The 22,146-nt window shown below is 43.0% G+C and overlaps 1 protein-coding gene across 2 annotated transcripts in view; it reads left to right on the top strand.

The window, feature by feature from the left end:
• LOC309584625 (transcription factor RFX3-like) overlaps positions 1-22,146 on the top strand; it is a gene marked incomplete at both ends in the record, with an annotated part of 143,194 nt that overhangs the window by 80,619 nt on the left and 40,429 nt on the right. For both annotated transcript variants that reach the window (XM_082300757.1, XM_082300756.1), the window contains 3 exons: positions 2,081-2,262; positions 3,043-3,162; positions 18,825-18,946. In XM_082300757.1, the coding sequence (XP_082156883.1) occupies positions 2,081-2,262; positions 3,043-3,162; positions 18,825-18,946 (424 nt within the window). The remainder of the gene's footprint in view (positions 1-2,080; positions 2,263-3,042; positions 3,163-18,824; positions 18,947-22,146) is intronic.

Here is a 22,146-nt window from a genome sequence, read left to right on the forward strand (position 1 = left end):
CTCTAAGCCTCCTTTTCTCCAGGCTAAACAACCCCAGTTTCCTCAGCTGCTCCTCATAGGACTTGTGCTCTTCATTGCTCTTCTTTGGACATGCTCTAGCACCTCAGTGTCTTTCTTGTAATGAGTGGCCCAAAACTGAACACAGGATTTGAGGTTCGGCCTCACAGCTGCCGAGTACAGGGGGGCAATCACTTCCCTAGCCCTGCTGGCCACATTATTGCTGATACAAGCCAGGATGCCATCAGCCTTTTTGGCCACCTGGGCACACGCTGGCTTATGTTCAGTCAGCTGTCAACCAGCACACACAGATCCTTTTCTGACCAGCAGTTTTCCAGCCACTCTTACCCAAGCCTGTAGTGCTGCATGGGGTTGTTGTGACCCAAGTGCAGGACCATGCACTTCGCCTTGTTGAACCTCATACAAGCTCTGTAGAGCCTTCCTACCCTCCAGCAGATTAACACGCCTACCCAACTTGATGTCATCTGCAAACTTACTGAGGGTACACTCAATCCCCTTGTCCAGATCATTGATAAAGATATTAATCAGAACTGGCCCCAATACTGAGCCCTGGGGAACACCACTTGTGGCCAGCCACCAAATGGATGTAATTCCATTCACCACCACTCTTTTGGCCCAGCCATCCATCCAGTTTTTTACCCAGCAAACAGTATGCCTGTCCAAGCCATGAGCAGCCAGCTTCTTCAGGGGAATGCACTGGGAGACACTGTCAAAACCCTTACTAAGGTTCAGGTAAACAACATCCACAGCCTTTCCCTCATCCGCTAAGTGCGTCACCTTGTCATAGAAGGACACCAAGTTAGTCAAGCAGAACCTGCCTTTCCTAAACCAATGCTGACTGGGCCTGATCCCCTGGGTGTCCTGTACATATCATGTAATGGCACTCAAGATGATCTGCTCCATAACGTTCCCTGGCACTGAAGTCAGACTGATAGGCCTGTAGTTCCCTGGATCCTCCTTCTGGCCCTCCTTATAGGTTTGCTAACTTCTAGTCAAGTGCGACCTCCCCCATTAGTCAGGAGTGCTGATAAATAAAAACTATAAAAATATTTCCATTTTATTTTTTTGTTCTCTTATACTGGTAATTGTCATTAAAATGACCATTTTACTTGAGTTTTGTGTGAATGACCCTGAGATTTGCTCAGTTGGTTAGAGCATGGTGCCAATAACACCAAGGTTGTGGGTTCAATCCCTGTATGGGTCATTTACTTAAGAGTTGGACTTGATCCTCATGGGTCCCTTCCAACTCAGAATATTCTGTGGATCTATGTTAGTTACTATTTGTCCTATATAAAGGTACAGCGATGTATTAGAAACTGTTTGCCTAAATGTTTCCAAAATTATTCACCAAAATTCTGAAATAAATTACAAAGGAAAAAAAAATAATGTTAATTCTCTTCCTCTTAGAAGTCAAAAGCAAAGAGTCTACAACAGAAAGGGATTGGACCCATGATGCTTTATAGCTATACAAGTTATTTTTCATGTCCTCTAGATTGCTTTTTACCTTATATTTGATAGTTTCTTCTTTGTATTTGGAAGACAATAAACCCTGTTAAGTTGAATGTAGTACTGGGTTTTTTTCATTTGTATATTTTTAATTCCATGTGAAGAGAAATAGTATATCATTCCAGATTTTAAAATTTATTAACTTAGTTCTATTAGGTTTTTTTCATGCAATTAATATAAATTACATTGGTTATTTTATTTCCTTGGAGTTCCAGCAATTTTTCTCCAAAGCACAAATAATTTCATAAAATGTTAATGAATGGTACTGAATCTGAAATATTTTTAGAAGTGGAGCTATCTGGGCTCACAGGTGCCATAAGTCTTGTTATTTCCTTGTAAACCTAAAAAAAAATTCCGAAACTAAGGCATCATGGCATATCTAGCATTGAAAGAAATTTAAAGAGATTATATTTGCTTGAAGAACAAAGTCACTGTATTAAACAGGCCTTAAGAGTGGTCTAAAAAATATCAGAGTTCTGTGTTGTACAATTAAGTGGGGGTTTTCAGTAGAGTAATACTGAATTTACATATGTTCACTCTTTCATATTTGACATAGCTCCAATGGCTTTTAGACAACTATGAAACTGCAGAAGGAGTGAGTCTCCCCAGAAGTACCCTTTACAACCATTACTTACGTCATTGTCAGGAGCACAAGTTAGATCCAGTCAATGCTGCCTCCTTTGGAAAACTCATACGGTCAATCTTCATGGGATTACGGACCAGAAGACTGGGAACCAGGTTTGCGTTAATAAAATCTTAAAGTTTAATTAAAGTTTAATTTAAAGTTAGAAAAATACCAATAATAATCGTGAACATGAAGCTCATATATTAAAAACAAGCAAGGAATTAAGCAAATAAAAATATTTAAAACTTTTCTGTTAAGGGAGTTGCCAAATCCAGCAGACTTCAGGACTCAGGGGACTCCTGGTCTGCTATAGCCAGATTCTGTGTACTCTTATGACCCAGATATCTTCCATCTCAGTCCAATGGATGCAGCTACTGCTGTTTCCATTTGCAGGTCCAGATAATAGTGAGACTGAACATGTATTCTAAAGATGCAGAAAAATGCACACATGACACTAACACAGCTAACCACAGAAGCTAACACAGGGAAATGCCTTTACCAGCACCCATATAGACACTCTCATAAACATGAACACAGATAGCCCAATTCTGTTCTTTCATTCCAGTTGACCAGGACTGATTAGTGGAACATTCACAAACCCTCACTCACAAGCATATCCCATTTATGGAATTGTTTTATTCACCATGACTGCATAAGTAATTTAGTTGGTTTTTTATTTACCTTATTCTATTTAAATGAAGCCCAACAGTAAAGTGCTGGAAAATATAGTTTAAGTGAACTGATTTTCAGAAGCTGGTGGAGTTATATCAGTTTTATACCAGAGTGAGAGGAAAGACAAGCCTAACTTTTATGTACTGTTTTCCAGTCAACGCAAATGTTAACGTGTGATGTATATACAAAAGAAACAATGTTATTTTTGTTCTTTCATGAAGGGGGAACTCTAAATACCATTATTATGGGATTCGTGTCAAACCAGATTCTCCCCTTAATCGTCTACAAGAGGACATGCAATATATGGCTATGAGACAGCAACCCATGCAGCAGAAACAGAGGTATAGTGTTATATGAAACTACTTTTTCATATTTCTAGTTCTTAGAACCTTACCTGTCTGCATTTATGTGGCAAAGTTGAATCTCTAATGGAAATTTTTTAACTTCCCTTGGGAAAAAGAGAAGTTTGTCAGTTCAGCAGTTGATGTTGCTGGAGTCTGATATCAGTAGACAGACATACCTAAAAACTCATAAATTTGAAAAATTTATTAAAAAAGTAAAATATTATTCAGTTCTTCAGAACAGACACTTCTTGGTGGTCTTGGGTTATTTTCTCACAAGATGGAAAAAAAAGTAATAGGAGCTTTGAATTTCAAATTCTGCTGTTCATTTTCATCTCTTTATTCAGCACACATAAAAAATGATAGAAGAACTTGTGATTAGGTTCAGCTTTGTGTTGATCTCCTCCTCCTCCTGACAAGAACTGTTGCATCAAACCCCCGAACTTGAGCAGAGAAGACTTGGGCCTCTTCTGGGCTCTGCTTGGAATAATCCCATGGGAGACAGTCCTACAGGGCAAAGGGGTCCAGAAGAGCTGGTTTATTTTTCAAGGATCACCTTCTCAAAGTTAAAGAATGGTCCATCCCAACATGCAGGAAGTCAAGCAAAGGTGGAAGGAGGCCTGCATGGATGAACAAGGAGCTCCTGACAAAGCTCAAACGTATAAAGAAAGTATACAAGAGGTGGAAGCAAGGTCAGGGAACCTAGGAGGAATATAGAGTCTGTCTATAGACTCTCTCTATATATAGACTGTCTGAGTGTGCAGGGATGGTGTTAGGAAAGCCTATGAAGGACAAGAAGATTACTGAGAGTTGTCAGCATGTATTTACAAAGGGGAAATCATGCTTGACCAACCCAATAGTTTTCTACAATGAGGTGAATGGCTCCATGGATGAAGAAAGAGCAGTGGATTATGTCTATATTGACTTTAGCAAGGCTTTCAAAACTGTCTTCCTGTCAGGGAGCAGCAAGGGCTGGCTTCTCCCTAAGGAATGGGGAACTGGGAGTTGAGTACCATGGTATACACAGCAGGGACCTCACCAGCCTGGGCCTAGTCCTGCAGTATCCAAGTGAAGTGAGCAAGGCAGATCTGGAGATGGTAGTCAAATTTAACCGAGAGTCCAGATCATCAGACAAATTTGTGGTGATGACACAGGTCCAAGGTCCAGCCAGGAAGTCAGTCCACAAATCAGACTCAGGTCTGGTGAGGACAACCAGGGTCAGACACAGTCCATTGATCATTGGGTAGGTCCCTAGGGGCAAGACAGGTCCAAGGTCAAGACAGAACGCAAATCTATAATTTGGGGTCCAGGTCAATGGAATCCATACCAGTCACAGGCGTGGGTGATCAGTACTACTACTGCAACACAGGGATCTTATCAATGTGTATAAATACCTGATGGGAGGGAGTAAAGACAAAGCCAGACTCTTCTCAGCAGTGCCCAGTAACAGGACAATGAGCAATGGGCACAAACTGAAAAACAGAAAATGTCATTTAGTTGAAAGACACCTCTGGCAATTGTCTAGTCCACACACACACACCCGCAGCACAAAGCTGTGTCAGCTAGAGCAGGTTGCCCACGCCCATGTACAGTTGGGTTTTGAATTTGTCTAAAGGTGGAGACTCCACAAACTTACTGGGCAAACTGTTTCAGTGTTCAACCACCCCTAGAGTAAAAAAAACCCAGGATTTTCTTATGTTTAAGTGGAATTTCCTGCAGTACAATTTGTGCCCGTTGCCTTTTGTCCTTTCACTGGATACTAATGAAAATAGTGTGGATCTGCTTTATTTATTCCATCCCAACAGTATCTATATAAAGTAGTTTTGAAGATCTTTGTTCATCCCCTAAATCAATTCAGGTGTGCAAAGATTTCAGTAAAATAAATTTCCAAATCCCCAGCATTCTAAATAGATGACATGCAGAGTAGGGAGCTAGAATGACTCTGTGATATTTACAAGGTGAAAAACTTAGTACTGTTTGTTTTCTGTGCAAAATCAGATATACTAATATACTTTTCAGACAAGAGGTGTTTATCCAATAGAAAAATAAGAAATTTTCATTGAAAAAATTGAGAATCCATGAACCAACTGTTACCTACACAACGTTTTGTGTAAAAACTGCCAACTTTGAAGGTTTTGATGTAAATTTTTTGATGGAAAAAATAGACATTTTAAAAGCAAGACCAGATGTCTTCCTAATATTTTTATCACAATGGACTATGGTTAACATAATAGTAATTTTAAACAAAAGTTTAAATATATATATATATATATATAAACTAGCATTTCTTATTCTAACATGTTTAATACAATTTTGCTGTTCTCTAGCATGCAGAAATCTTTCCTTCTACTTTTTATTTCTGTTTATATCCTTATTTTGCAGGGTTTAGGATACAGTTTGGTCAGATTTTCTTTTGAAATATGTACGGAGGGAAAGCTTGACCCATATAGTTGCTTGTTTATTTTAATGGATATAAAGATTCTCATGTATGTACTAGACCTCAGAAGTTAATGCTTGGGGGGTGGGGGAAAGGATAAAAGAGCTACATGTAAGAAAAACAAAAAAAAGTATGCATTAAGCTGCATTACATTTTTTAAACACTACATTTCTGAACTAAGACTTCTGCCACAGTTATGAAGCATGCTTAGTATATATCTGAGAAGTTTAGTATATAACTGTATATTTGTATAAATTTTATCTTACAGTATTCATAAATCTATCATGTTTTAACACAAGATATAGGGCTTAATACTATAGCTTGAGTCATTAAGAGCAATCTTGTTATTCCCAGTTTTATTAATATTTCTAATTTTATTTAAAAACTAAAAAAAGTTTTAACTTACAATAATTCTAAGAAGACATTCAGAGCAAAGAGAATCTAAGAATCATGAATGTTTCCTTCTCCTTTCTGATAAGCTGGGAAATGTTATTTTTCTCCTTTAGAATCAGCTGACAACTGTGTTTGCTTTTTCTGTTCAGATGTATCAATTCTACCCCCTCTCCATCAATCACATCTAATTGGATAGACACTTCTAGTTTTTGACTTCTTGACAAAGTGTAGGCTGAATTTATGCTACAGATCACTTTTCCTCATTCTTAATTTGAAAGGTCATGCAACTTTCCTACTTGTGTGACATTGTATTCCCAGAATCACAGGATATGATGAGTTGACTGGGACCGATAAGGATCACTGAGTCCAACTCCTGGCCCTGCACAGGACCATCCCCAAGAGTCACACCATGTGCCTGAGAGTACTGTCCAAATACTTCTTGAACTCTGTTAGGCTTAGTGCTATGACCACTTCCTTGGGGAGCCTGTTACAGTGCCCAACCACCCTCTGGGTGAAGAACCTTTTTCTCATATCCAACCTAAACCTCCCCTGACACAGCTTCAGACCATTCCCTCGGGTACTGCCATTGGCCACCACAGAGATCAGTGCCTGCCCCTCCTCTTCCCCTCACAAGGAAGTTGTAGACTGTGATGAGGTCCCTCCTCAGTCTCCTCTTATCCAGGCTGAACAGACCAAGTGACCTCAGCCGCTCCTCATTCAGCTTCCCCTCAAGGCCCTTCACCATCTTTGCTGCCCTCCTCTGAATGCTCTCTAATAGCTTAATATCTTTTTTATATTGCGGTGCCCAAAACTGCACACAGTATTTAAGGTAAGGCTGCACCAGTGCAGAGCAGAGTGGGACAATCACCTCCTTTGACTGGCTGGCACTGCTGTGCCTAATGTACCCCAGGACACGGTTGGCCCTTCTGGCTGCCAGGGCACACAGCTGACTCATGTTCAACTTTCCATCAACCAGGACCCCCAGGTCCCTTTCTGCGGCCCTGCTTTCCAGCATCTCATTCCCCAGTCTGTCCGTACATCCAGGGTTGCCCTATCCCAGGTGCAGAATCCGGCACTTTCCCTTGTTGAACTTCATATGGTTGGTGATTGCCCAGTCCTCTAATTTGTCGAGGTCTCCCTGCAGGACCTCTCTGCCTTTGAGAGAGTCGAGACCTCCTCCAGTTTTGTATCATCTGCGAACTTGTTTAGTATCCCTTCCAGTCCTGCATCCAAGTAATTTATACAGATGTTGAAGAGCACACGAACAAGGATGGAACCCTGCAGAACTCCAGACACAGGTCACCAGTCTGATGTCACCCCATTCACTATAAGCCTTTGCACCTGACCCATGAGCCAGTTGCTCACCCATTGCATGATGTGTTTATCCAGCTGTGGGCTGGACATTTTGTCCAGAAGGTTCTTGTGGGAGATGATGCCTTTTCCTGGTGTTAAAATCAAGAGTCATACACGGTTAGAAGGGGAAAAGGGATTTTACCTTGGTATTTATTTTAAGGATCCTTAGGTGTACACGTCCAGGTCATATTCATCGAGATGAACCCCTCCGAGTCTATCTCTGTCGTCCCCCGCCCCCCCCCCAACATTGGGTATAACATTATAGGTTTTACTAATTAGCATATCTATCCAAGATTCCCCAATGAGAGGCTCAAGTGAGCCCCCCTCCCCAAGGAACCTTCCCCTGGGTGGTTCTATCTTGGTTTACAGAATATGTTCTGGAGAGGACCTTGGGGTCTGGGGCACACTGATCCCTAGCTACAAAGCTTCTAAAATGTTTAGTCTCTTAGCTTGACAAACAAGTCCAAGAATGTAGGCAAAAAGCACTGGGAATACAGAAGTTGTAAAAAGGTATAACAGGGGTATAAAAGAAAAGGCAAAAATCTTCATGGCGTCAGAGACAGCATCAAAAGTTGGGCTGAACTCCAAAAAGATTACATCAAGTGGCTTCCCTTGATCAGCTAGCTGGGTTACCTCATCATAAAAGGAAATCAGGTTTTACAAGCAGGACTTTCCTCTCATGAAGCCATGCTGGCTGTGAGCAATGACTGCATTGTCTTTCAGCTGTTTTTCAATACCTCCCAGAATAATCTTCTCCATAACTTTATCAGGCACCAAAGTGAGACTAACAGGCCTGTAGTTTCTGAGGACCTCCTTCTTGCCCTTCTTGAAAATTGGGACAATATTTGCCAACTTCCAGTCAGCTGGGACCTCTCTAGATTCCCAAACTGCTCAAAAATCCTTGAGAGGTTTTGCAATGACATCAGCCAGCTCTTTGAGGATTCTTGTATGAATCCCATCAGACCCTATAGATTTGTAGGGATCCAGCTGAAGCAGCAGATCCCACACAAGTTCGGGGTCGACTGGGAGTTGATCATGCTCACAGTCGTGGTCCTCCAGCTCAGGGCACTGAGACCCCCTTGGTCCATCATCCATGTCAAAGACAGAGGCAAAGAATGCACTAAACACCTCTGCCTTGTCCATGTCCCTGTTTATGAGGTGACCATCCTCATCCTATAATGGCCAATGGTTTTTTTACACTGCCTGTTGCCATTAATATATTTGAGAAAACTCTTTTTATAGCCCCCCACAGTTCTGGCAGCTTCAACTTCAGTTGAGCTTTGACCATACAGATTTTCTCCTTACAGTGGCAAGCAGCATCTCTGTATTCTTCCCATGTCCCCTGACCTTGCTTCTACTGGCCATATGCTTTCCTTTTCGGCCTTATTTCCAAGAGAAGATCCCTGTTCAGTCAAGCTGGTCTTCTGCCTTGCCTTCTTGACTTCCAACATTTGGGAATTGCCTGCTCCTGAGCCCTTAACAGGTGGTGTTTAAAAAGTGACCAGCACTGATGGACCCCAGCACCTGCAAAAGCATTTTCCCAGGGGACCTTATTCACTAATTCCCTGAGCAACCTGAAGTCTGCTCTCCTTATGTCCAGAGTTGAGGTTTTGATGGACCTTTTCTTCTGTCAACAGAGATTTTAAACTTGATCTCTTTGTGGTCACTTTGTCCAAGATGACCACCAATCTCCACTTCGCTCATGAGTTCCACTCTGTTGACAAGCAGTAGGTCAAGGAGGGCATCTTTCCGAGTTGCCTCCCTTAGGACTTGTTCCATAAAGTTGTCATCCTGGTTTCTTAGGAATCTTCTGGTCATGTTTGTACCAGCTGTGTGATGCTCCCAGTTAATTTCTGGCAAATTGAAGACTCCCATAAGGACAAGGACAATTGACTTGGAAGCATCCCTTAGTTCCTCAAAGAATAATTCATTGGCATCATCATCCTGGCTAGGAGGTCTATAGTAGACTCTCATGATGACATCTGCATTGTTTGTCCTTTGATTCTTAAGGTTTTGGTAGTGGGTAAGGTGTTGCCCTGTGCTGGACACAGCTGGTTCCAGCTGGCTTGCTAATGGACCCAATGCAGGCCAAAGCTGAGTGAATCAACAAAGTTGATGGTGCCTCTGTGAAAACATACTTAAGACCGGGCAAAACCCACCAGACATGCAGAGGAGTAGGGGGGGAAAAGAGTGAAAACCAGCAGTATGAACAGAGGTCAGAGAAGAAGGTGGGGGAGAAGGTGCTCCATGGTGCCAGAATCAGTATTCATGTAGCAGCTTACGTAACAGACCATGCTGGAGCAGTTGGATATTTTGTGAAGGAACTGCAGCCCATGGAGAATCCATGCCAGAGAAGAGAAGTGTGAGAAGGAAGGAGTGGCAGAGAGATTTTCTTATGTACTGACCATAACACCCTTACACCCATGAACTGTTCATTGCCTCACTGAAGGGGCTGCATGTAACCTGTGTCAATAGCAAGAGGGGGGGGAAGATGAGTCTGGAATGAAGGCATGAGCCTGGGAAATGAGGAAGTGTATTTTAATATTTGTCTTTTTGCTTCCTGCTACTTGAATTAGTAATTACATTGTTATTTTAATTGGTGATAAGTTTACTTAATTTTACCTGAGTCTGTTTTTCTGCAATGATGATTTGTAAACAATCTCCTGTCATTATCTTGGCCTGCAATCTTTCTTGCTCCCGTTCTTCCTATTTTCTCCATCTGACCAACTGGGGCAGGGAGGGTGTGAGTGGCTGAGTGGGAATTTCACTGTTAGCCAAGGCTAAACCACCACAAATGTGAATACATCCAAAGACCTGCTAGAGGTATGCTTGTGTGCAGTGTTTGACATGGCCCTGAATTCAGGGTCTGAGATTTCAGAAATTAATTTCAGTTGAGTGGTAACAACCATTGAGCTAATTCAAAGGTTGCTGAATCACAGTTGTGATCAACATGAGCTATGGGAGTGCTACTTCTGTATTCCAATAAGAAATTTAAAAATAGTAAGTGTAAACTACGTGACTACATGACTGTTGCTAACAGTCCCATCTCCCAGTTGAGACAGTAGCTTGGACACAACAGACACAGATCAAGCCATTTAAAGCACCTTTGTACTGGAATTGAAGAAATTCACAGGTAAGGACTTGCCTCACCTATATAGGTAAGAGCCCTGACTTTCAACTGGAGCTGCTTTATGGCTCAGATTTCCAAATGGAAGTCTGGTTTGTGTTTGACATACTGGTGTTAGATGGTTTATGGGAAGGAAATGCCAGGATATTTAAATAATTGAATTCACAGCATCACAGAATCACAGAATGGTTGAGGTTGGAAGGGACCTCTGGAGGTCATCTTGTCCAACCCCCCTGCTCAGGAAGGACCACCTAGAGCAGTTGATCAGGACTATGTCCAGATGGCTTTTAAATATCTCCAAAGAGGGAGACTCTACCATATCCCTGGGAAACTTGTTCCAGTGCTCAATCACTGGATATTTCCTGATATTCAGAGGGAATCTCCTATGTTTCAGCTTGTGCCCATGGCCTCTTTTGCTTTCGCTGTGCACCACTGAAAAAAGTTTGGCTCTATTGTCTTTGTATCTTCCCTTCAGGGATTCATATACATGAGTAAGATCCCTCTGAGCCTTCTCTTCTCCAGGCTAAAGAGTCCCAGCTCTCTCAGCCTTTCCTCATAGGAGAGATGCTCCAGTTCCTTAATCATCTTGATGGCCTTTTATTGGCATCTCTTCATTATGTCCATGTCTCTCTTGTATTGGGGAGCCCAGAACTGGACATAGTACACTAGGTGTGGCCTCACCAGTGCTGAGTAGAGGGGAAGGATCATGTCTCTCCACCTGTTGGCAATGCTTTGCCAAATGCAGACAAGGGTACCATTGGCCTTCTTTGCAGCAAGGGCACAATGGTTGTTCATGTTCAACTTGATGTCCATGAGGACCTCCAGGTGCTTTCCTGGAAGCAGCACAACCCTCTGTAATATCAACCACTCTTCCCAGTTTTGGTGCTGTTTGCAAAGTTGCTGAGGGTACACTCTGCCTGATCATACAGATCATTAATGAAAATGCTGAACTGGACTGGACCCAGTATTGACCCTTGGGGTACACTGCTAGTCACTACACTTTTTGCCACTGATCATCATCCTCTGGGCCCGGCCATTGTGGTGGGTTGACCTTGGCTGACTGCCAATTGCCCACCAAGTTGCTCAGTATGACAAGGGAGAAAAATACCACAAAATGCTCATGGGTCAAGATAAGGACAGGGAGATCACTCAGCAATTGCCATTACAGGCAGAACAGACTCAACTTGAGGAAATTAATTCAATTTATTGTCAATCAGAGTTGGATAATGAGAAATAAAAATAAGTCTAAAAAACCATTACTCTAAATTCTTGCTTCTTTGCAGGCTCAACTTCACTCACAACTCTTCTAACTCCTCCCCCCCAGCAGCACAGCGGGATGGGGAATGGGGGTTGCAGTCAGTTCATAATGCATTATCTCTGCCTCTCTTTTTTCCTCGCCTGCTTCAGTGTGGGATCCTTCTCACAAGTGACAGTCCTTCATGAACTTCACCAATGTGGGTCCTTCCCATAGACTGCAGTTCCTCATGAACTCCAGCATGGGTCCTTTCCATGGAGTGCAATCCTTCAGGAACAGACTGCTCCAGCATGGGTCCCCCATAAGGTCACAGGTCCTGCCAAAAAACCTGCTCCAGTGTGAGCTCTCCATGGACCGCAGCTTCTTTCAGGGCACATCTACCTGTTCTGGTGGGGGTTCCTCACGGGCTGCAGGTGGATCTCTGCATCCCCATGGATCTCCATGGGCTGCAGGGGGACAGCTGCTTCATCATGGTCTTCACCACAGGCTGCAGAGGAATCTCTGCTCTGGCACCTGAAGCACCTCCTCCCCCTCCTTCTTTTCTGATCCTTCATGTCTGCAGAATTTTGTCTCACATATTCTCACTCCTCTCTCCCAGCTGCTGTTGTGCAGCATTTTTTACCCTTTTAAAAATATGTTATCACAGAGGTGCTACTAATGTCTCTGATTGGCTCAGGCTTTGGCCAGTGGTGGGTCCATCCTGGAGCTGGCTGAAACTGGCTCTTTCCAACATGGGGATAGCTTCTGCTGTCTCCTCTCAGAAGCTACCCCTGCAGACCCCCACTACCAAAACTTTGCCACATAAACCCAATATCATCATTCAGCCAATTCTCAATCTATCTCAGTGTCTGCTGATCCAGCCCAAATTTCATCGATTTCTCCCCTCATCTACCAGGCCAGTTGTATCATTGTAGAAGTTTATCAATTTGGTCAAGCGCGAACTCCTTTTGGTGAATCCATGCTGACTACTCCCAATTGCCATATTCTCCTTCATATGTTTTTAAATGGTTCCTAGGTTTAGCTGCTTCATCAACTTCTCAGGAACGAGGTGAGGCTAACCAGCCTATAAAAGCTGTTAAAACTGTTTGACTCCTATAATGTCACCTGTAATAATGCCAGAATTAAGACTTTTCCCCAAGATAAAGCACATTGGAGCAAGTGGTAGGATAATCCTGGCTCCTAGCACCTATATTTTTTTTTTGTGTGAAAGTTTTTTTTAAACCCTAGAAACTCAAAGGACTTCTATGCATTCAAGGCACTTTGGATTCTACTTGAAGAGCTGAAAAATTTGTGAAATAATAAATTTTGTAGAAACTAGTGGAACTATGTGAACATACTGATTTTGATTTAAAAATAGGAATTGATCTTCTGCCAGACATTTTTAAAGTATAATGAAAATAAAGTTAAAAATTCTTTAAAAATTAGGTTTTTGGATTGCAAATAGATCTATCAAGTGATGAGAAGTTTATCCATAAGAGTTCAATGTTACTGTTGATCAGGGTAGGGAAAAGATAGGAAAAAGTTCTGGAGCTAACTACAAATACAATAATAGGCTACAGAGCTACAAATATATGTGTAAAGAATATAGAGAATATATAATAGAAAAAAAGGCAAAAATCAATTCAGCATCACTGTGATAGTAGAGATTAAACTTTAGTCTTCCTAAAGTTGATTACAGTTGTACAATTTATTTCTGCCAGCCTGGGATTTTATCCTGGGCCTTTACAATAATTAAACTTCATATAAAAGTCATAGAGATTTAGATGATGACAAAAGTTTTTGTCTTCAAGTATTATCATTTAGGAATGATACTCTATGTTAATCGAGCCAAGAGGTGTCTTTTGGAAAAGTATGCTTCTTGTATATCACATGTTCTATGTTATTGTATAGTTAAATATATGTCTAGAATGACCAGAACCTTGGATGCTTGCTTCTTATGGGAACTTTCTCATAAACTAAAATTTAAATAGCTACATAGGACATTCCTATTATCTGTTTAATAAGATCAAAATGGGAACATGCTCACATCTGACTCAACTGCTTCTTAAGAGGAGAATTTTCAGAGTGGAATTTGTTGATGTTTCTAAAGTTAATACAAAGCTTTACAATCTGCAATTTCAGACTTGAGCAACAGTTCTGTAGTGGTTTGGTTCGAAATATCCATTACTTACTTATTTTCCTTCTGTGAGATAAGAATTAGGAGAAAACAAAGCAGGCACAAAACTTAAAAGAATATAAAGAAGTTTATTAACAGACCTAAAAGAAAGAAAAAAAGTCAGACTAAACCTTCAGAACACTTCTCTTCCCCCCACCTTTCTCCCTTCTCCCACTGACAACATAAAAAGACAACCCTTGAGATTTTTTCAGTCAGTTTACCACCCCTATAATAATCTTTTTCAGTTCACTTAGGGAGAGGAGTCTCTCTTGATCATGCTATGGAGACATCTCCACAAGAAACAGTTCTCTCATGGCTTCAATGTCACAGAGAGACAGCCGCCCAGGATGGTTCTCTGCTCACATGTGAAAGTCCCTTCCCTCATCTTACAGCTTTCCCCACAGCTGTTTTTGAGGGTTCGATCTTGAGCTAATGGGGTACCATTTTAAGGATGAGCTGTTCAGAAGCAAAAGGTTCTCTTCACCTATCTCTGGAAGCATCTTCATCTCTAGGAACAGAGGTCTTCTTCTTCCCTGGGAGCAAGGGTCTTCATCACTTTCATCTCTCTCTGTTCACGTGTCATGGGTTAGCAAGCATAGTCCTGGAAGTGATGTTCTTGCAAAGGGGTGCTTACAGCTTCTTCTGTGACCTAACAGAACCTATCAGCTGGCCAGTTTGAATACGGACAATTCTTTAAGCCACTTAAAGTTGTGACCGCCTCTGTGATCCACACTTAAGAATAGACAAACCCCCCCACAGCTCTGTCTCGTTTCTGGTGCTGGGACAGGTGGCTGTGGGCCCCATGCAGGGGCCAGCAGGCCCGGCCCAGGCCCTGCTCAGGCCAGGCCACGGCCATTCTGGAGCCGATGGGCCCTGTTCCACCCGTGGAACCCCCCCACAGTCCTGCTGTGGGCAGCTGGAGTGGCTCAGCTCCCTCCCCCTCCAGCGAGGCCAAGATTCAGCCGAAAGCTTCCCACCAATGTCCGGCAGAGATCATGTGACCAACAGCTATAAGCTTCATTCCAGCTGCAAGGCCTGGGTGAGATTAACCCTTTTAGTACTGTGAAGAGCTGAAAACCTGAAGGAAGAGAGAGGAGATGCTTAAAGCTGAAATTCTGTTGTAAAGCTATGATATATCAGAGTACCCGTTGTAATTTCATGAAGGCATGGGGGGTGGAGCGTTCAACTTGTGAGCAAAAGCACCTGTGCTGAGATAGGCAGATGCTGAAGCAGCTGTAATTTCATGAGAAATTTGAACAGGGAGAGATGGAAGCGATGAGGACTTTTGCTCCAAATGGAAAAGGAGAAAACCTCAGTTCCTAGAGATGCTCCCAGAGATAGTCCTAACGATGAAGATGAGGAGGACCCTTTGCTCCCAGGGAAGGAGAAGGGCCTCTATTCTTAGAGATGAAATGCTCCCAGAGATGGGTGAAGAGAACTTTTGTTTCTGAATGGCTCAACCTTAAAATTGTACCCCAAAAAACTTCAAGAGTGGACCCTCAAAAGCAGTTGTGGGAAAAGCTGCAAGTCGGGGGAAGGGACTCACATGTGAGCAGAGAACCAACCTGGGCGGCTGTCTCATTGTGATAATGTTTTCATAGCATGGGCAAGAGAGACTCCTCTTCCTAAATGGACTGAACAAGGTTATTATGGAAGTGGTAAACAGACTGAATATCTCAAGGGTTGTCTTTTTACATTGTCACTGGGAGAAGGGAGAAAGGTGGGGGGAGGAGAAGTGTTCTGAAGGTGTGGTATAATTTTTTTTTCTTCTTTTAGGTCTGTTAATAAACTTCTTTATATTCTTTCAAGTTTGGTGCCTGCTTTGCGTTTCTCCTAATTCTTATCTCACAGAAGGTAAATAGTAATGAGTATTTTGGACCAAACCACTACATCAAGCTTCTCATCAAATCACAGCTACTTCAACATTTGCTTGTTTCAGCACAGGTACCTTTGCTCACAATTGCAGTTTGAACACTGCACACCCCATGCTTTCATGAGATTACAACAGGTACTCTGATGTATCATAGTCCATCACCATAGCTTTACAACAGAATTTCAGCTTCTAGGTTTGAAGCATCTCCTCTTTCCCCTCCCTCAGGGTTTCAGCTCTTCCTTCTTCACTGACTTTGGTGTCTTTATGGTGTTTTCTTCACGTGTCTTCACCCTTCCCTTTCCTTTGACTTGGGAGAGGATTGATGTCTGCAGGCTTCATCTGTTCTGGAGAATCTTACAACACTAAAAGGGTTAATCTCACCTCGGCCTTGCAGCTGGAATTCGCTTATCGCTGTTGGTCACATGGTCTTTGCTGGGCAGCGGCCTCAGATGAATTTCAGCCGCACTAGGTGAGGGCCGGCCTGGCCGAGCCACACTGCGGGGCTGCCGACACGGAGCAGGGCCGTGGGGGCTGGCCCGCACGGAGCAGGGCAGCGGATGGAACAGGGCTGCGAGGCTCCGGGGTGACTGTCTCCCGGCCGGCCCAGCCCGCACTGAGGGGGGCTGCGCCAGGTGTCCAGCGAGCAGAAGTGGCTGACATCTCAGCCAAGCGGCGCCGCGGCCCACCCGGCCGGGCCACGCTGAGCAGGGCCCAGCCGGCCCTGCTGGTCCGCATCACAGGCCCCCAAGTTACTTGTCCAAAAGCCGGAAGCAAGAGAGCTTTCCCGGGCTTTGTTTGTTCTTAAATGTGGATCACAGAGGCATGTCAAGCTTCTTAAGTGGCTTAAAAAAGTTGCCAATATTCAAACTAGCCAGTTGATTGGTTCTATTGGATCTAGAGGAAGCTGTAAGCACCTCTTTGCAAAGAATCACTTCCGTGGCTGATGGAGCCCTCTTTAACTAAAAACCCAAACTATGCTAAACCACGACAAGTTCACATGCATTGCTTTCTGCACTGAGGTTTCTCTAGTTTTCTTCTGGCTACAAAGCTATTTCAGAAGGACAAAGGTCCCAAGTTCTTATCACTAAGAGTTGTGGTGATGCCTTTTCCTGGTGTTAAAATCAAGAGTCATACACGGTTAGAAGGGGAAAAGGGATTTTACCTTGGTATTTATTTTAAGGATCCTTAGGTGCACACGTCCAGGTCATATGCATCGAGATGCACCCCACCCAGTGTGTGTGTCCCCCCAACATCGGGTATAACCTTATAGGTTTTACTAATTAGCATATCTATCCAAGATTCCCCAATGAGAGGCTCAAGTGAGCCCCCCTCCCCAATGAACCTTCCCCTGGATGGTTCTATCTTGGTTTACAGAATGTGTTCTGGAGAGGACCTTGGGGTCTGGGGCACACTGATCCTTAGCTACAAAGCTTCTAAAATGTTTAGTCTCTTAGCTTAACAAACAAGTCCAAGAATGTAGGCAAAAAGCACTAGGAATACAGAAACTGTAAAAAGGTATAACAGGGGTATAAAAGAAAAGGCAAAAATCTTCATGGCATCAGTGGCAGAATTAATTTTCAGTTGTGTTGAAGATGGCAGGCAGAATCTTCAGCCTGTCAGTGTGATGGTTTTAACATCTGACCACCCAAAACAGGACTCCTATTTGTATTTTTCTCCTTTTTATCCTTTATAAAAGTTTTTATGACAAATGATGAATAGAATAGAATAGAATAGAATAGAATAGAATATTTCAGTTGGAAAGGACTTACAATGATCATCTAGTCCAACTGCCTGACTACTTCAGGGCTGAACAAAAGTTAAAGCATATTATTAAGGGCATTGTTCAAATGCCTCTTGAACAGTGACAGGCTTGGGGCATTGACCACCTCTGTATGACACTGAACCGTGCCATAAATCAAATCCCTCCTGATGGGAGAGAATTTTCTAAAAGTCCTTGCAAGGAGTTTTAAAGATAAACCGAGACTTCCTTGAGTTTCAATGCTGCCGGATAGTTGTTTATTAAGTCTTATCAGAGGAGCAGAGCTACTAGCGTGACCCAGGTACAGCATAGAGCACAGAAAGCAGGAGTGAAATCTCTAATTATCAAGATTTACACAGCCTTTTAAAGATAATTTAACCAATAGTTACTAAAAACGTATATTATTTTCACTTTCCTACTAGTTATTCAGTAACACGGACGGGAACTGCAGAATTCTCTATCCAATCATTCCAAACTACGTTTACTGCAGAACATGGAGTAGTAGAAGAAGGAGAAGAAGGTTTAGGGAACATCAACAATCCTCCATTTTGATATTTTTTACTCTTATCTATTTACTACAAAGAGAAGCCCAAAACCTCTAAATTTTTCACCCTGTGACAATCTTACATAGTAGTCTATCACCTAATTCACACCACTGTATTTTCTAGTTCTTGTCTGATTGTTGGTAATTTTTTCCAAGATTGGAGGTTAAAACCGTGTTGTTCAGGGGGGTAAGAACCCTTAAAAACAGGCAGAGAAATATTCTTCGCACTCTGGGTTAGTACACTGTAGGAAGCCTGTTCCAGTGTTTGACCACCCTCTCAGTAAAGAAATGCTTCCTAATATCAAGTCTGAACCTCCCCTGCTTCAGCTACTTAATTTAAGTAGCCTTCTCGGACCTTCTGAGCTCATGAGAAATTTATTACATGCTAAAATTATTTAAATTACTTTGTCTTCAAACAAATGAATTGCCTTTCTTTAGGTGATTAAACCTTTATTTTTGAGCTACTTGATTCCTGGGAAGACAAGTCCTTTGGAAAAGGAAATATTGTGTTTCTGTTTAGTGTAAATGAGCTTTACATGTTAGTGGTATAGTTTTTAAACCAAATTCTACAAGAAATTGGTAGTTGTGCCGTGATATCTGGTTTATGAATTTTATAATGTGTTACCAATGTTCTACATTTCCTTGCTACAATTATTCCGATGTTACTTTTTTCTTTTGTGTGAACTAGCAAAGCTGTATATTGAGGAATCAGGCACTTGCAAAAAAGTGAACCTAAAGAATAATTTTGTATTTGATAATTCTGTAGGTACAAGCCTGTGCAGAAAGTGGATGGCGTTCCAGATGGTTTCACAGGAAGTGGTCAACAGACAGGCACATCTGCTGAACAAACTATAATTGCCCAAAGTCAACATCATCAACAGTTTTTAGGTATGAAAAGATGTTATACTGTCATCTCACTGATAATAGAACAAAAAGATACTCATAGGAGCTATATGTTCTATATTGCAAGATTTCTGCAATATTTAATATTCATCATGCAGATATAAAACAAAAAAATGTGCAAAATCTATTTGCACAGTAGATTTAAAATATATTGTAATGCAAGTGTGGTGAAGACTCTGGGGCAAACTGCTCTGACAGATGTGCTCTGGAGTCAAGGATCATGCCGAGGGACTGTGGAGAGAGTTCCTGAAGTGGCAAGACCTCGAAATTAGCACCAAGAGGTGCCTCAGCACCCCACCTTCCCCCTCCAGCAGGAAGTGCTGAAGCTCTGACTCAGAGGCAGCTCTGACTCAGCGTGGGTGAGGTCAGGAGTGATAAGGTCCACTCTGCACCCTGTAACACCCCAGACACTTAATGTTTGGGGCTAAACTGAGGTTCCTTTGCTCTGGGTAGACGCAAGGGAGAAATACTGACCAGATATTCTCAAGAGGTAAAAATCCCACAAAGGTTTACTGGCAAAAAATAGAAAATCAAGGAACTTTGGCAAAACATTCAGTACAACATAAAATACTTATCACAGCATCAACTTAGCCCATTCAACTTAGCAACCTTTAAACCCATTTGATGTTACGTTCCATGAAAAGAGAGTTAGAAGAAGAAAGGGAGAAAGACAGGAAAGATATAGCAAAACAGACATATAGCTACCAACTCCTGGGTTCCAGCAATGTAACAGATAGAAAACTCCAACATGAAGGTAGGGTTAAAGAACAACATGCTTGCCTTGTGGTCAGCCTTCTTAAACCCTTGGCCCTTCGTGGGCCTTCCTCCCAGGTAGGACTTCTGGTTGCTCGGTCACTCAGGGGCTGGGTTAAGCAACACTGGGGGACTGCCTCCAGTGTGCTATGATTGACAGAGACTGTGGGGCTTGGGGGTATGGGGGGCAGGGCACCACCTCACCAGAGCAAGGCCTGACCCGCCCCCTACTACACATATTCCAAGCATCCTAAAATGTCTCCAGACATTGATCTTTCCAGTCTCTGACACACCCCTACAAAAGCAGCTCCTAGGGTGCAGAGTAGGTAAACAGGGCAGGGTGTGGCAGTTCAGGAATGTAGAATGCAGTCACCCACCAGCTCAAGAGGAGAGCTCAGTTGGTGGTCATTACATTCTCGGAAGGAGCTCAGCTATGGTATCCACTTGGCAGGGAGCTATGTCCTCTGGACTTGCCAGAAAGGATGTGGTGACACAGACAGAGCTGCCATGAAAACACGCAGCCATCTAGGTCTTGGGATACAGGGAATGCCAGAGCCTGGCACTGGTATTGGATGGCAGTAGAGACAACAGCTGTGTGAGGTGTGATAAAGTGGGTGATCTGCTCAGCCCAGGGACAGAGCTAAGAGAGGAGGTAGAAAAGTTAAGAAGTATCAGGGACTCTGAATGGTTGAGACACTCTGCCATTCCTGAGGCAAATGCACCAGCTGGCCACACCACAAGAAGAAAAGGATCCCTTACACTCTCACCACCAGGCAGAAGGAGGGGACCTAAGAGATGGGAGGGAATGGAAACAGGTCTTTACTCAAGGCAGCAGGCAAATCCCCTCCTGGCCTACCTCACCTTCCCAGCTGCAATACAATAAGTATGAGGCTCTAGAACTTGAAGACCAGGTACAGAATTGTCAAGGTTGGAAGAGACCTCCAAGATCATCTAGTCCAACCATCAACCCAGCACCTCCATAGTCACCTTTAAACCATATCCCCAAGTGCCACATCCAGATGCCTCTTGAACACAAATACAACATGGGCACACTACAATATGGACAAAGGTCCATCCAGGTTGGAGGAGTTGCCTAGGGTGAGTAAGTCTACGCCCCTGCATCACAACTGCCTCAGTCAAGGAAAAATAGAGCAATTGTCATTGGTGACTCCCTTTAAGAGGAACAGAGGCCTGATATGCTGACTGGACCCAACCCATAGGGAAATGTGGTGCCTCCCTGGGGCCTGGGTAAGAGACATTACCAAGAAACTCTGTAGCCTGGAACAGCCCTCTGATTATTATCCATTACTGGTTTTTCAGGTGGTCAACAATGAAGTCCAAAAAAAAGTCTAAGGACAATCGAGAGGGACCTCAGGGCTTTGGGATGACTGGTTGAAGGATCTGGAGCACGAACAGTTTTCTCCTCTATTATGTCAGTTACAGGGAATGATGGAGGCAGAAATAGGAAAATCATGCAGATGAATACCTGGTGCTGAGCCAGGTGTCACCAGCAGAATTTGGTTTTTTTGATCATGGGTTGTTTTACATGACACTGAGCCTGCTGACAACAGCTGGGGTACACCTGTCTCAAAGGGGAAAAAGATCCTTGTTAGTTAGCAGGGCTCACTGAGATAACTTTAAACTAGATTTGAAGGGAATAAAATCAGGAACAATGGAAATAAGCCTGGGAGTGGCACGCCACTGACGGATGGTGTGCTAGTGAGGTCCTTCAGTCTGCTGTCTCGATAGAGGTAAGGGATGGAGATCCATGCAGTAGAAAGGATGCACGGGTTATTGATGTGCTAGAAACCACAGAAGCAGCTGAGAATGGTCAAGCAGAAATTAGAGCTTCTCCCCCGAAAAGGTAGTGGATCAATAACACAACTTAAGTGTATTACATCAATGTATTCAGCATGGGCAACAAACAGGAGGAACTGGAAGCCATGGTGCAGCAGGAAAACTATAACATAGTTGCCAGCACAGAGACATGATGGAACAAGTCACACAACTGATGCAGATGGTCTTTAAGGTGCCTTCCAACCCAAACCATTCTATGATTCTGTAACCTGATCTCCTTCTGTGACAAGGTGACCTGCCTAGTGGATGAAGGAAAGGCTGTGGATATTGTCTACCTAAACCTCAGTAAAACCTTTGACACTGTGTCCCACAGCATTCCTGGAGGAACGGGCTGCTCATGGCTTGGATGAGTACACTGTTCCCTGGGTAAAACACTGGCTGGATGGCCAGGCCCAAAGAGTGGTGATGAATGAATTTAAATCCAGTTGGTGGCTGGTCACAAGTGGTGTTCCCCTGGGCTCAGTATTGGGGCCAGTCCTGTTTAATATCTTTATCAATGATCTGGATGAGGGGATTGAATGTGCCTCTGTAAGTGTGCAGATGACCTCAAATTGGGCAGAAGTGTTGATCTGTTG

Source organism: Coloeus monedula (assembly GCF_965178545.1).
Source record: "Coloeus monedula genome assembly, chromosome: W".
Taxonomy (NCBI): domain Eukaryota; kingdom Metazoa; phylum Chordata; class Aves; order Passeriformes; family Corvidae; genus Coloeus; species Coloeus monedula.